Source organism: Lacerta agilis, chromosome 5 (assembly GCF_009819535.1).
Source record: "Lacerta agilis isolate rLacAgi1 chromosome 5, rLacAgi1.pri, whole genome shotgun sequence".
NCBI lineage: Eukaryota > Metazoa > Chordata > Lepidosauria > Squamata > Lacertidae > Lacerta > Lacerta agilis.
Genome location: NC_046316.1, coordinates 16,874,515 through 16,889,316, shown reverse-complemented (window position 1 = coordinate 16,889,316; position 14,802 = coordinate 16,874,515). Strand labels below are relative to the sequence as shown.

At 42.7% G+C, this 14,802-nt stretch overlaps 1 protein-coding gene across 2 annotated transcripts; it reads left to right on the top strand.

Annotated features, from left to right (window-relative positions):
• On the top strand, nucleotides 1–14,483 carry PLAC9 (placenta associated 9). 2 transcript variants are annotated; one of them, XM_033148732.1, is made up of 4 exons: nucleotides 1–239; nucleotides 8,137–8,237; nucleotides 12,348–12,465; nucleotides 13,228–14,483. In XM_033148732.1, exons 1-4 carry the CDS (start codon nucleotides 185–187, stop codon nucleotides 13,236–13,238), a joined length of 285 nt encoding a protein of 94 aa, XP_033004623.1. In that variant the 5' UTR covers nucleotides 1–184; the 3' UTR covers nucleotides 13,239–14,483. The 2 variants fall into 2 exon arrangements, with proteins under 2 accessions (XP_033004623.1, XP_033004622.1); XM_033148731.1 differs by having other exon boundaries at nucleotides 18–239; nucleotides 12,345–12,465.
• The last annotated feature ends 319 nt before the right edge of the window (nucleotides 14,484–14,802 follow it).

Below are 14,802 nucleotides of genomic sequence, written 5' to 3'. Positions count from 1 at the left end.
AGAAAGGAAGGCGAGGACCGCCTAAGAAACTTGGCTCGGCAGCCAGAGACTATTTCCTCCCGATTCTCCGGCTGCCAATCCAAACTGTTCTGCAGAGGGCCGGTGCATACTGGGGAGAGAGGCTGCTTATTTCTCTTCATCTGCTGGACCAGGAGAGATTCCTCCGGACGGAGTCTCTGAAACTATGCTTTGCATTTGGCCTCTGCTTTTTATTTTAATGCTGAATGGACAAGGATTGGGTAAGTCTTTCAAAACCGGCAGCTTGTAGAAGCATGATCTGCTCAAGGGAAGAGCAGCCATCGGAAGCGAATCGATAGAGATGGATAGAAATATGATAATGTGCTTATTCTTGGTTCAGAACAGCCAGTGGGATGTTTTAACTTCTGAAGTTCACATAAGGAAAGCCCTATATAAGAAGCACGACCCCTGTGCAATTGGAGATCATGTTTTATAGACGCAAACTATAAACTTTTACAGGGCTCAAAAATATGCAGTAGTCCTGCTTGTCAGGCTTCGCCAAAAGTCAGAGTAATATCACCAAAATGGTATGCAGGTTGAAGTGCGATTCACTTTTGTCAGTCATATGGCCCTCTGAACAGCATTCAGTTTTGGAGAGCTTGAGAATTATATTGCTCTGAGAATTTCAGTGTTTCAAGAAGCTAGTAATGAAGATGCTTGTTAGCCTACCTCTAAAGTTTTTCCTTGGTTAATAGTGCTGTGTTTCCCACTCCTAAGTTTTATTGGACTGCATATTTTAGCAGGGAAAATACAAAGGGTTTGCACAATGCTGGATCTTTGACTTTTAGCGTGTAGAAATGTTTTAAAGATACCTTTGTGATGTTTTAAAGATACCAGTGTGGTGTAGTGGTTAAGAGCGGTAGACTCGTTATCTGGGGAACCGGGTTCGTGTCTCCACTCCTCCACATGCAACTGCTGGGTGACCTTCGGCTAGTCACACTTCTCTGAAGTCTCTCAGCCTCACTCACCTCACAGAGTGTTTGTTGTGGGGGAGGAAGGGAAAGGAGAATGTTAGCCGCTTTGAGACTCCTTCAGGTAGTGAAAAGCGGGATATCAAATCAAAACTCTTCTTCTTCTTCTTCTTGAATAAGGGTGCAATCTAGCGAAGGCAAACAATATGAAGGGTGCAGCTGTATGCATACGTACTTTGGAGTATAATTGAATTTCCCACTTCTGAATTAATTTGCATAGAATTTGGCTAAAATTTATTTCAGTAGAATAAAACTTTGCCAGTGTTTAACTTCCTCACTGAAATGAACAGGGTATAAAAATCCTTGCTAGACGGTGCTTAAAATCTGCAAAGATTTTTGTTTTTTTGCCATGGGATAGGTTTTCATGCTTCTCTTACACTCTCTCCGTTGGGTACATTTCCACCTCCCCTTATACTTTGTTCTTTCGGTATTGCATAGAAATGCTAAAGGGCTGTGTAGACAGGTTGTTTTTGCGGCATTTCTTCAAGCATTAATTACTTTTATCCAGGTATATAGATGCTGCCTGCCAGCCTATATCACAGTAAACATAGGTTGCAAATCCCACTTGTAGATCCTCACTTCCCTCTTGTGAATTTGCTTTAGTCATTATGTAGAAGCAGTGAGTAATAAGCTATAAGTCAGGACAATTCCTGCCTCAATTCCCGTTCTCAATTGCCAGGTCAAGCCACTGTCTCTCAACCTTGGCCTCAAATCTGCAGTATGGGAATAATAATAAAAATGTAGAACTACCTTACAGGGCTGTTATAAGAATTACTGAGGTACCGTATTTTTCTCTCCATAGGACGCACCTCGTTTTTAGAGGAAACCCAGGAAAAAGTTTTTCCTGGTTTTCCTCCTCTAAAAGCCCTGTTTTTTTGAGGATCAGCTAAATGTTTTGCAGCTTTTTTTGCAAAGGGAAAAGCCCTGTTTTTTTTTGAGGATCAGCTAAAAGTTTTGCAGCTTTTTTTGCAAAGGGGGAAAAGCAAAGAGGAAAAGCCCTGTTTTTAGATGCCAAACTGGGAGGACAGTGGAGTGTGAGAGAGGGGAGGTCATGGGCACTGCAGGTACAGAGGATTTCGTGCCCAACACCTGTGCTGCTCTTTTACAACAACAACTGTCACCTGCCCCCTATTATATGCATGTTTGGGATATACCTGGGTTCAAGTGAACAGGTTTTCACCATCACCTCTAGTTTTGTCCTGAGGGGAATCTCCAAAGTATTTTGCGATGGGCTCTGCAGATTTAAAAAAACCCAACCTCAAATCACATCAGTGCACATGCAAACTCTCAGACGTGCCTAAAACAGCTTTTTCAGTGGTTGCCATTTCTTTCTGGCATCTGCAAACTTCTAATGTCCAGTTACAGCTGAAGTGATTTCCAGAGGAGTACATGAGAAAACTACCAAGAGAAAATTCCCCTCAATCTGTGACAAGTGTGTGGGAATCGATGGCAACTACTTTTACCTTAAAGTAACAAAAATATAATATCAGCCACAAGTGTGAAAGGTTTTACACAAGATGCAGAAGCTTACCATGTCTGCTACAGCTTTAATTAAGCCTCCATAGCTCTGGACAGTCCTCTGTTCTATTTTATTCTTTGGTAGATTTACACAAAGAGAAACAGATAGCAATAAGTAAATTTTGGAAAGGGGCAAGCTTAGATGCAAACACACAATGTATTATTATTTTTTAAATCAAGACTTGCTTTCCTCCCAGGCTAGCCCTGCCCTTTGCCTGCCCCTCAGAGCTGACATGTCACACAGGGCTGGGCCTTGGCAGGGGCAGCCTCTCCTCCTCCTTGCCCACTCTCCAGCAGCCACTGCAAGCTCCATTGGCATCATTGGCCATGGAGAGACCATGGGATGCTCCTGGCAGCCACTGTCACTGCTCTGTACAAGCCTGGCTCATCTTCCTCTCCAGCCTCGGCTACTGCAGCACTGGCAGGGTAAATAAGGACCTTCCAGGATCCAAACAGAAGCCAAGATGACTTTTGTAATTCTTGGGCTATCCCTGGAAAATCGGGACACTTGGAGGGTATGGACTATTCCAGGTAGCTCAGATCTTACAGGCTTGTCAGAATTTTAACTCCGAGGTAATATATGTAAAGTACTTTGAACACTCTGAAGAACTCTTATCGCTGCTAAGTATCACCATAATCACACAGACACATAACTCCATCTCCCACTGAAGAGCAATTGAAAATGCTCTTAGTCCTCTCAGAAATATTTATCTTCTTCCCGAGCGCAAGGAAGGATAGCCAAAGCAAGCACAGAATTAAGTCAAGCGAGTTCTTATTTCCCTGACGTAATATTTTGGACAGAGGGGACGTTGTCAAGTAAACGAAACCTAGTGGGACAAAAACACCCAGACAAAAATCACCTCGGCTCTATGGATCTTTTGTTTGACCTCGCGATATAAGAGAGACATGCATTCAGGTGCCTATATTTTCCAAGGAACCTGTTTCACGTTGCTTTGCTAGAGGAGGAATTTTTGTGCATTGGAGAGGATCCCAGGGAGATGGTTGACTCAGTTGACATGGGAATGAGCCAGACAGTCATACTGTGTTAACTGAGAATGCACCAAGAACAATTTGACATTTGCTGCTTTGAGGCTACATATCTTAAGGAAAGAAATGGTGGTTTGTTTTTTTGCATTAATCAAAATAGGCTGTGCATAAGAAATGGTCTCTGCTGGAGAGAATGACCTCAGTATATTCCGCTCCCAGATAGAAATCAACTCTCTCCCTTGGCTGCAATTCACTGTTAAGAATCTTTGTTTTGTTCTATCAGAACTTATGTTCCACCCTGCTGCTTTATGAGGCTAGCTCACACTAGAGTACAGAAGAAAGCAACCACAAGAAACAGCCTGAACCAAATTATTCAGGCTTATGAGGAAACTTCGCCTCTTTGGCTTGCCACCATTTTCACTGGCTCTGCCCCACCATGTCTTTATTTTAGCAACAGCATAACATTGTTGTTGTTCAGTCGTTCAGTCATGTCCGACTCTTCATGACCCCATGGACCAGAGCACGCCAGGCACGCCTATCCTTCACTGCCTCCCACAGTTTGGCCAAACTCATGTTAGTAGCTTCGAGAACACTGTCCAACCATCTCATCCTCTGTCGTCCCCTTCTCCTTGTGCCCTCCATCTTTCCCAACATCAGGGTCTTTTCTAGGGAGTCTTCTCTTCTCATGAGGTGGCCAAAGTACTGGAGCCTCAACTTCAGGATTTGTCCTTCCAGTGAGCACTCAGGGCTGATTTCTTTGAGAATGGATAGGTTTGATCTTCTTGCAGTCCATGGGACTCTCAAGAGTCTCCTCCAGCACCATAATTCAAAAGCATCAATTCTTCGGCGATCAGCCTTCTTGATGGTCCAGCTCTCACTTCCGTACATTACTACTGGGAAAACCATAGCTTTAACTATACGGACCTTTGTCGGCAAGGTGATATCTTTGCTTTTTAAGATGCTGTCTAGGTTTGTCATTGCTTTTCTCCCAAGAAGTAGGCGTCTTCTAATTTTGTGACTGCTGTCACCATCTGCAGTGATCATGGAACCCAAGAAAGTGGGTTCCACAGCATAACATACACATGCACAAATAGCAAGCAAAGCATTTCCTCTGGCAAGTTGGTGGTTGGACCTCCTCCTAAATTTTGGCATTAGGCTGCTGACAAAGGCATATGAGGAGAGCTTGTGGTAGGGTCTGCAGGTGAGAAGGGGTGGTTCGGTGTCTAGTATGGTTGCCATATGTCTGGAATTTCCCGGACATATCTGTGTCTGGGCAAAAAATCGCTAAAAATGTCTGGGGAAATCCAACTCATGTTGGCAGTGTTGTTGTTTTTTTGACTATTTTCCTTAAAAACAGCTCAAAAACTTCTTCTTTGGGTGAATTTGCCAAAAAAGCTCAACAATTTTGAGCAAAAAAAAAAGAAAAGCGCTAAACATTTCCCTGTCTTTGAAGGTGTGTGTGCTGCCTCATCTTGGGATAGGTGCATTTTCTGAAGGTGGGACAAATGCAGTCCAGCTCAAATTTACATTTAAGGAGCAATTAGTCCAATTCCGCCCCACCCCACAAAATAGTGATATCCACAGACTTCAGCAAGCAGTGCTATCTGGAGAAGCAGAAGCAGTCCGATGATACTCTTTCAGATCTACTTGGATGAACCCTGTACCTCCAAAGCCCTATTTCTGCCTGCTCGTTAAATGAGATTTAAGCAATATGCAGTCCACTAAGCTTGGACACAACATGTTAAGGTTTAGACGTTTTGTACCAGTTTGGAGTCAGGCAAAACGTTCCTATCTTTGTGAAGATATGAAGCCAGAAATGAGTGTTGGGCTTGTGAACTACGCATTCCCTGTGTGCCAGCTTTGATGCAGAGATCCTGGTCTGTTGGTGAAGGAAAAATGGACAAGGGAGGAGCTGGCATTCCTGATGCTCGTTTTCAGCTTCGTAAAACATGAATGTCACATCTGAACCAGCCTTCTGGTAGCTTTTATTTTGAAAAGACCATTTTCTACACAACACTGGTTGTGCTCATGTGGTTACTTCACTCAAAACTACACACACACACCCCAATGCCGGCTGATGTTTTATCTTGCAGAATTGTGTTTCTCTTATCTGCTGTACACGATGCATTAAAAAACAGGATTTTAAACTTGCTGAGGTTTCCCCAGCATAAGTGAAAACAGAAATATTTTAATCAGGAATAAGTCACAATGAGTCCAGGAAAGCATTCAGCAAAAAAAACCCCTCAAAGCTGCCATGCTTCTTACTCAGTGGTCCAAGAAATTCCAAGCAGATGTTGATAACACATGTGGAAATAGTTATTCTGGTTGTATCGTGCTGTGTGTGGCTCTGTGTCCTACAGCTAGGAACGTTGCCTCTTTAATTATAATAACTCACATTAATTATGTGGTTTGAAAGTTAATTCCAAAATAAAAAATGCTGTCTGCCTTTTTTTTTCTTACCTGTTTATATTGCTGAGCAAAGCAATAGTTGGCATGGTATTGTTGTTAACCCTTAGTGTTGGATTAGGACTTGAGAGACCCATGTTCCAATAGCCACTGAGCCCAGAAACGTGCCCAATGACCATGGGCCAGTTAATCAGGTTTCAACCCAACCTTACCTACGGACGCTAAGGCTTTTCTGAGAGAGGCATTGCTTTTTTTCTTAAAAAATGTTTAGGGGTACTCTCATTTTGACTCAAGAAAATCACCATTTTATAGTTCAAATCGGGAAAAATAAACACAGTAAATGGACAAAAGTACAAAGATTCACAAAACGTTTAGGGGTATGCGTCCCCCAGGGGGGGAAAGCACTAGAGAGGTGAAGAGATTTCACTGGATGTAGGAAACCAGGGTAGGAACTTGAGGAGGGTAGTCATATGCCTGAGTGATAGAAGAGGTGAACGTTTTTGGCAGCAGACGTGAGATGACTGTTTTGCAACAAAGGAATAACCAGGGAGGAAAAGGTTGTGGCGGCATGAAGTATTTAGATGAGTTTTAAAGCTGAACATTTTCAGTGTTGTGCAGGGACAAAGTATACGACGGATCTGTGGGATATGCTCTCTGGAAGTAAATTAATGGAAATAAATTCTTTTTGGAAATTCCATTATTTCTCATTGAGGTGATTATACATACCAGCCACAGGCCAGAGTTACCATGCCAAGTTAAAAACCTGCTGACAGCCTACATTTTCTTAAACTGGCAGCATTTGTACTTATTTTATGGTAACATCTTTTGAGTTTCCTGTGTAAAGTGGCCTCTTTCATATTAAGTCAGGGAATACATTGTTGACATTTGCTGTTCCCCCCTGAATAACATTTTCCAAAGCTCCGTGGTGGTTTAGCGTTACACACACTTTTAACCAACTTTCCTGACTTTGAGGCAGGCGAGTTCCACATAGTTTTGGTTGCACTCATCATTCTGAAATGGGTGGGGCCTCCACTACAAACCTTTTAAGGTTTGATGGTTGGCCAAATATTTGAGGAGGGCCTTTTCCCTACTCTTTAATTACATGTTGTTTTTCTTTCCATAAAGATTTAAAAAGAGATCTTTGTGTTGCCATTATGAGGGGATAGCTTCCCTCATATAAAAACAATGCTAGAGGCAAAATAAAGAAACCAGTGTAAAGAATTAGCACTAATACTAATTTACTGTCGGGTAAGTAATCTTGAATTCAATTGGCCAGATTAAACATTCCTAGGATCTAGCGCTATGTGGACTGATGCGCCTAATCTCACAGCGCTCCAGTTTCTGTTCTTATGTTTAACAACAACAAAATATTATTGATGTAAACAACATAAATATTACAAACAATATTACTATTTATTGAGGATCTAGTCCACAAGCTTAACACGGGTCAACAGTGTGATGCAGCAGCAAAAAAAGCTAATGTAATTCCAGGCTGCATCAACAGAAGTATAGTGTCAAGATCAAGAAAACAAAATTTAAAAATTCCTTCCAGTAGCACCTTAGAGACCAACTTAAGTTTGTTATTGGTATGAGCTTTTGTGTGCATCCACACTTCTTCAGAGACCAGGTATCTTAGTTGGTCTCTAAGGTGCTACTGGAAGGAATTTTTTTTATTTTGTTTCAACTACAGCAGACCAACACGACTACCTACCTGTAACAAGATCAAGAGAAGTAATAGTACCACTCTATTCTCCCTGGGTCAGACCACAAATATAATACCGTGTCCAGTTCTGGGCACCACAATTCAAGAAGGATATTGACAAGCTGGAACGTGTGCAGAGGAGGGCAACTAAGATTGTGGCAGTGTCCAATGCAACAAGATGACCAATGAAACAATAAATAATGTAACTTACCCTAATAGAGTTCAATTGCCTGCTCTGTTCTCTTGGTATTATATTGAAAAACCACACGGTTGTGATCTTTGGCATATTTCCCTCCACACACTAGTAAACTTTAGAAAGAAGAGGTCATCTCTGTGGTGAGTCACCCCTGAAGAGGTTTGATGCTATAGGAGGTCCCAGTTCTGCTGAATTGTGGTACCCTTAAGAGTTCAACTCTTCAGTGGATGTTCCCACATAAGGGGGATTCTAAGTATTTTTGCAAAACCTAAATTTAGCATGGAATAACAAAGCCCAGGCAAAGTTTTAATATTGCTTGCTTGCCCCCCCTCTTGCAGTTGCTGCTGATCCTGTCACAGATCTCCCAGGGAGTTTGGAGCAGAATGACTGGTGTGATGACCACAATACAATTCATAAGCGCTTAGATACTATCCAAGAGGTAAGGCGATCTAGCAGAGCAATGTTACAGGCCACAGTTACTATTCCACTCTGTTCCTTGGTACCTCTCCAAAATGGCTCACTTAAAATACCAGGTTTGATTCGGGATTTCCACAGAATTTGGTTGCACAATATATGGGTCGCAGTCAAGGGGGCATGAGATCTGTAATTGTGTCACACTGAGGTGGGGTGAGGAATACAACATCTTTCTTTTCATGAATCTTGCTTTAGACACTTACAAATAATATCTGAACTACTGTGCTGGGAAGGTTCAGGGGCAATTTGATGTGACAGTATACCAGCAAGCAGGGCCGTGGATTCATTATTACAGCTCATGCATTGTGGATGGAAAGCCTCAGGTCCAATCCTTGCTGTCTTTAGCTTTTGAAAAGGCTGGGAGTTTCCTGCTCTGCCTTAAGTCCTGGAGAGCTGGAATAAACAAAACTGGGTTATGTAACCAATGGGTAGTTATAGTGGTTTTCCCATGCAGATGTTAAAGCCAGTGTGATGAAGTAGATGGAGCACCACATCTAGGGTTAAATCCCTGTTTAGCCATGATCATCAATTTTGGCTTAGTCACCATCTTTCATCTTAACCCTACCCCACATGGTTTGATATATGTTGATAACCTGTTTGTGCAGGGGAAATCCATGTATGTTGCCTTGAGCTTGGAGGGACAGGTTAAATGCAAATCATCCATGATCACTTTTGGGAGTACAGTCGTACCTTGAAAGTGGGAGATACGTCAGTCAATTCAACATGAGATGACTAACTGCCATCTATGAATCTGTCAGGTCTGTTGGTCAGGTTAGGCTGCTGGTTGTAGATGCTTTGATGGAGTGTCTCAGTTTATATAGTTTATATCTTTTGTTTTGTAACCTAAATATGTACATGAATTAATCTGTAAATTAGTTTATTTTGGTTATTAATCAGATTCATGTATATCTTTATTTTAAGAGGGATAAAGGGATTGACAATCAAGAAAGGATGAAGGACTCAAACGAGTCAATCACTGTGCAGGTTTAAATAAAGAATGTTTAACTCTGCAACGATATTATATAAACGTTCCGACAGTAAGTTGAACGGAATCCATTCTGGAAGTCTGTTTGATTTCCAAAACATTCAGAAACCAAAGTGCGGCTTCTGATTGGCTGCAGGAACCTCCTGCAGCCAATCGGAAGCCCCGTCGGACATTCAGCTTCCAAAAAAAGTTCGAAAACCAGAACACTCACTTCTGGATTTTGATCGTTCAGGAGCCGAAACGTGGGAGTACCAAGGCGTTCGACAACCAAGGTGCAACTGTGCATGAAACTTTGTCTAGGCAGAAATCTGATTGTCACATGCATTCTTGCCTCGATTCTTCATCCACACGTTTTGCACATTTTACCTCTGTTTGTGTGTGTTTGCAGCAATGTATAAGAACCCCTCACTGGCTGTATTTGCATGGAACATTCAGAGGTATGAGAATGAGCTCATGCGAAATCCCTCTGGTGTGGCTTTGAAGAAAGCAGAAGCTTCTCCCTCCATTTTAACTACAGTTTACCATTGCATCTGAACCTCAAACTATAGTTAATCATAAAATGAGGGGTTTGCAGTTCAGTGGTAGAGCACATTCTTTGTATGCGAACGGTCCCAGGTTCAGGCTCCAGGTGGGCTTGGTGAAAATCCCATATCTGAAACCCTGCAGAATGGCTACTAGGCAAGATTGATACCCCTGAATCAGATAGACCAGTAGTCTGACTTGTTACAAGACTCTGTTCTAGCATACAGTTTTTGTAAACTAAATCAGTTTCATAAACCACTGTCTGAAGTTGGCTTGGGGTTATGTTTTGTTTTTGGTAGATTATAGTTAAGAGTAACTGCAGTTTGTGTGGGTTCAGATGAGCCACTAAGCTGCAATTAATCAAAACTCCTCTTCAGCTGGGAGGGAGATCTAGGGCAGGAAATTCCACCAGATCCTTGGAAATGGGATCTGGCAGAATGTTCCCCAGCAAACAATCAACGCAAGCCTCAAGCCAAGCTTTTATAAATTTCTGTGTTGCTGGTACTTAACGCTGTCGTGCCTTAATCAGATATATAGTACAGCAAAAATAGCAAATGCTGGGCTGTGGTGTATATACTCTCGCTGTGTCCCGAAGTCATAACATTTCACAGTGCTGGGTTTACGGCGGTTCCCTTGAACAGGTCCCAAGATGAGGGGGCGTAAAACTATGACGCTGTGCACTTGAGAGCATGCATAGCACGGAAGGCACCAGATTTTGTCCCTACTCAGGGCACCATACTACCAAAGTCCACTCCTGCATTGGTGGAGGACATTAACTTAATTGGAAGTGATAAAGGTTTACAGATTATAAGTGGGTCCTCTTGTTGTATGTTAAAGGCATTGTACACAGAAAATAGGGAATTTGACTGTAGGCAGAATGATCACCTTCTGTAACTGGAGGGAAAGGATGATACCATTCATTTGAATGGATAATTAGAATTTAGGACATTGTGTATATATGGTTAAGGTTACAAATATGGCGAGAACCAGACAACATAGGGAGGCAGTTGGTTTTTGTGAAAAGGATTGTTTTCAGTGTATTGGAGCAACAAGGTTCAAGGTTAGGTAAACCTGTTTGTGTTACTTGGTACTTTAGGACTTTAATGTGTTCTATATGATTTTGGTAAAGAAATTGATTTGTTTTTAGCTCACAATATCCATTTTCTTTTCTTTTGGCGTTTGTGTGTTCATGTTTTTGTTTTCTTTACAGCTTTATTTTGTTCTGTTACAATAAAAATAATATACATTTATACACTCAAAAGACAAAAACCACTCCTCCTATCAACCACACCAGAGGAAGGTGGTTTAACATTACAAGTACATGCAAACCAGGCCAGTCCCCAGTTAATCTCATCAATTAAAAAATAAATAAATCAACACCCTTGTCCACTAGAGGGCAGCACAAGACCAGAAATGCTAACCCTGCTCTCTACAGATGATCTCTCCTTGCTTGTAGTGTATCAAAGTCTTTGGTGTAGGGTTGGCTTATGGTGGATGTAGCTTGCAAAGGATGAACTCCCATCTGCATCTGCATTCACTGTGGGAGTGATGAATCCAAACGGGCATGGGGTACAATGGTCTTGCAACTTACGCACATTTAACTGCAGTGTTATGTGCGTGGCGGCCGGCCAGCCAGCCATAATCACACAAATTAAAACGCATGCAAGGCGGAGAGCTTAAAAACCTATCGTGGGAAGAACATTTAAGCTCTCAGATTTGCTTACCGGGCTCTGGTAGGCTCTCGTGAAAGCCTCCAAAACCCACGCAAGAGCCTCCCAGAGCCCATTCAGTGAAGCAGAGAACGGTCTTGTGGTGACCACAAGTTGTTCCCCCAGATGACCAGACAAACCATGGCTTTCTTTCCTAAAACGTTTGACGTCTCTTCCAGCCTTGCTCTTGCCTTGGACCTTTGTAGATTGGACATCTGCAATAGGGTGGTCAAACAAGTCTTATGCTTCACATGCAACATCAAGTCACAGCCCAAGACAAGATTCATAAGCCAGCAACAGACAATGCCTTTGGATTGATAGTGGCTTGTCGGTAGGAAATCCCCACTCACTGGGTGACCTAGGGGCAGTCAGCGTCTCTCAGCCTGACATCCTACCTCACAGGGTTGTTGTGAGGAGAAAATGGGGAGGGGAGAACCATGTACACCAGCTCATTGAAGGAAAAGGTGGGATAGAAAGGAAACAAACAAACCATATTTAAGCTGTTGGGCAGAGTTAGCACAAAATACTAAGCCAGGAGTCAGCAAACGTTTTCAGCAGGGACAAACTCTCCCTCAGACCTTGTGGTGGGCCGGATTATATTTTGTAGCAAAAAAAGAACGAATTCCTATGCCCCACAAATAACTCAAGAGATGCATTTTAAACAAAAGCACACATTCTACTCATGTGAAAACATGCTGATTCCCGGACCGTCCACGGGCCGGATTTAGGTGGTGATTGGGCCGGATCTGGCCCCGGGGCCTTAGTTTGCCTACCCATGTAATAAGCAATAGAACCAGGCTAATTCAGGAGATGCTGGTAGAAGTGGATTACCCTAAATATCGCTTTTCCTCATTAGCAGGTGGAAAAGACGGTTGATGTTCTTGACTCTGAAGTCAAGTCCCTGCTCAACACCATAAGTGAAACTGCATGGAATGTTCCTCTTGCTCCTGGAACTCCCTTGATGGATATCTTTGAAGGTATGAATCACAGAGAAATGTAGTACATCTATTATCCAAGTGTCCACAACCCCTTGTAAATGTTGCAATGCAGCACACATAATGCAGTTGTACCCTGAAGATCACTCCACTTGGGGGGATAATATGGTCGGTTGCTGTACCCTTAAAAATCCCAAGATGTGTAACACTACTGAAATATGTTTCAAGTTCATCGGCTACTAGTCACTGTTGACCTTCTGTAAAGGAAGTAAGTAATCCTGTTCACAGAAGGGCTTTAATCTAACAAAACCTTCACTAGTGGGGTGGGGTGGGACGAGAGGAAATTCCCCCTCTGCAGGACCCTGTGCCTCCCTGAAATCTGCTCTGGAAAATTTGGTGTCCTCTGGAATTGGGGTGTGTGTGTGGAAAGAATCAAGTGAAAACTGCACCCCCTGCTTCTGTTAGTGGAAGGGTAACACTGGGATGTGACCCTTCATCCGCTTTTTAACAAATAAAGTCATACCGCGTGTTGCGTACATTTGGGTTACGCACCTCCGCAACCCAGAAGTCCTCCGTGGAGCGCTGTGACGTGCGGATGCGCAGAAGTGTTCTGTGCATGCGCAAAAACCCGCAAACATCTGGGTTTTTTCTTTTTGTTTGTTTGTGTTAGTACGCCCGGGTTACATGGCACGACCCGGAACGGATTGCATACGTAACATGGGGTACCACTGTACTGTCTTCTCTAGAAACCGATGGCTTGGTGGATTGCCACTACAATCTCCCTTTCTCTCTCTCATTCGCTAGATACCAGTTGAGCTTCAAGAAGACGGACCAAAGGAACAGACTGTAATATCTATATATCTATACCTGCATAATTAACCCCATATTGCACTCTTTCATAAGTTTCCAGACCAGACAGATGTCTTCAGACTTGGGATGGGCAGTGTTCCATCACAAGTTCCTCTGTAGTGTTATGATCTAATCATACTGACGCATAATACCAAAAGAGAAGTTTTCTTCCCACCTATCCCGAAGATTTAAAGACTCCTAAAATTGTTTTAAAAGAATCCTCACTGCAAGGACCCCTGCGGAGAAGTTAAATGTCCCGGAAAAGTCCAGCTGTCTGGTGGTAAAGAAAAAGGAGCAGAAATTAGTAGAGGTACTGTTGGAAGTTTTCATGGGGTACCTGGTAGTCTCCAAAACTGGGTTGGCATCTCTGGTCACAAAGAAATTTTTGTTGTTAATTGATTGCTCAAATTTTAGGATGGTTAACCTGTTAACTAGCTAACCTGCAGCACTGGTGCTACAAGGGAAAATAAGCAACAGGTGCTTATGGTGCTCCTGGAGAGTAGGGGCAGGAAAGCGTGTGAGCCTGGCTGCGGCACAGTCAAATATACAGCCTTGCTCACAAGCTTCCTAGAGGCATCTAATGCTGATCATTGCTGGAAGCACCATGGTGGGAGTTTTGGTCTGGACCAGCAAGACTTCCAGTCTGGCAGTACTCCCCAGCTGAAACACCTTGTGAAAGCGCATTGAGTGCCTAACTACTGAGGGGCATTCTCTTAACTTCTGGACTTGTTGCACATGGTTCCAAACTTCTTGAAATATCCAGTGTTGGAAACAGGATGCAGAGCTCAGTGGCCCAGGAATGGGTTTGTTGGTAACACTCTGTCCTCGTGTCTTTGCCCAAGCCTTTCTTATAAAGGGACAAATCACCAACGAGCCACAGTGAGCAGCCTAAGTGGAATGATTTCATGTTTTATGTAGAAGCTAGAAGCCCTCTGCAACATTTGCTCAAGAAACTGCCTGATGGCGCTTAAGCTCAATAGTCTGATTTGCCTGAGACACGGCCCATTCCCCGAGGGGAGCCATCCATGGTTGAAGCTAAATATCCCAAAGGAATGATGTCAACATGGCAGAAATAAGAACACTGATGCAGGAGGCTTGGATACTAATTTGGTTTATTTGTACAAATCTTTAAAAAAATTATATATTTGATTTTAAGGTAGAATTCTACAAAAACACGCAAAGAGAAAAAGCTTTGGCATACACTCAGATTGAAGGATTTGGAGCCCCCTCCCCCCAAAAAGACAACTTTGGCTGGATCATGCTAGCAGCAAGTCCATCTAAGAATCAGGGAAATGAATGGGGAAAGTGAAACATGTGCTGAACACTTAAACCAATGGGGGTTTCCTTTGTGCCTATTTTTGTAAAAGGGGAGCATTTTATGTGGAATCTCCATTGACTATATTTCAATAAAAAGTTGAGTTTGTAAAGCAGCCTTTTCTAACAATGTTCACATGTTGCTTTCAAGAGGAAAAGCTGATCCTCCACATATCGAAAAACGAATGAGTGGAAATATTTGCTTGATTGTAGGCT

Coding starts and splice junctions, on each gene's coding strand:
- PLAC9 (XM_033148731.1), top strand. CDS start 185: ATGCTTTGCATTTGGCCTCTGCTTTTTATTTTAATGCTGAATGGACAA. Junction 240..8,136: donor GCTGAATGGACAAGGATTGG/GTAAGTCTTTCA, acceptor CCCCTCTTGCAG/TTGCTGCTGATCCTGTCACA. Junction 8,238..12,344: donor GCTTAGATACTATCCAAGAG/GTAAGGCGATCT, acceptor TTTCCTCATTAG/CAGGTGGAAAAGACGGTTGA.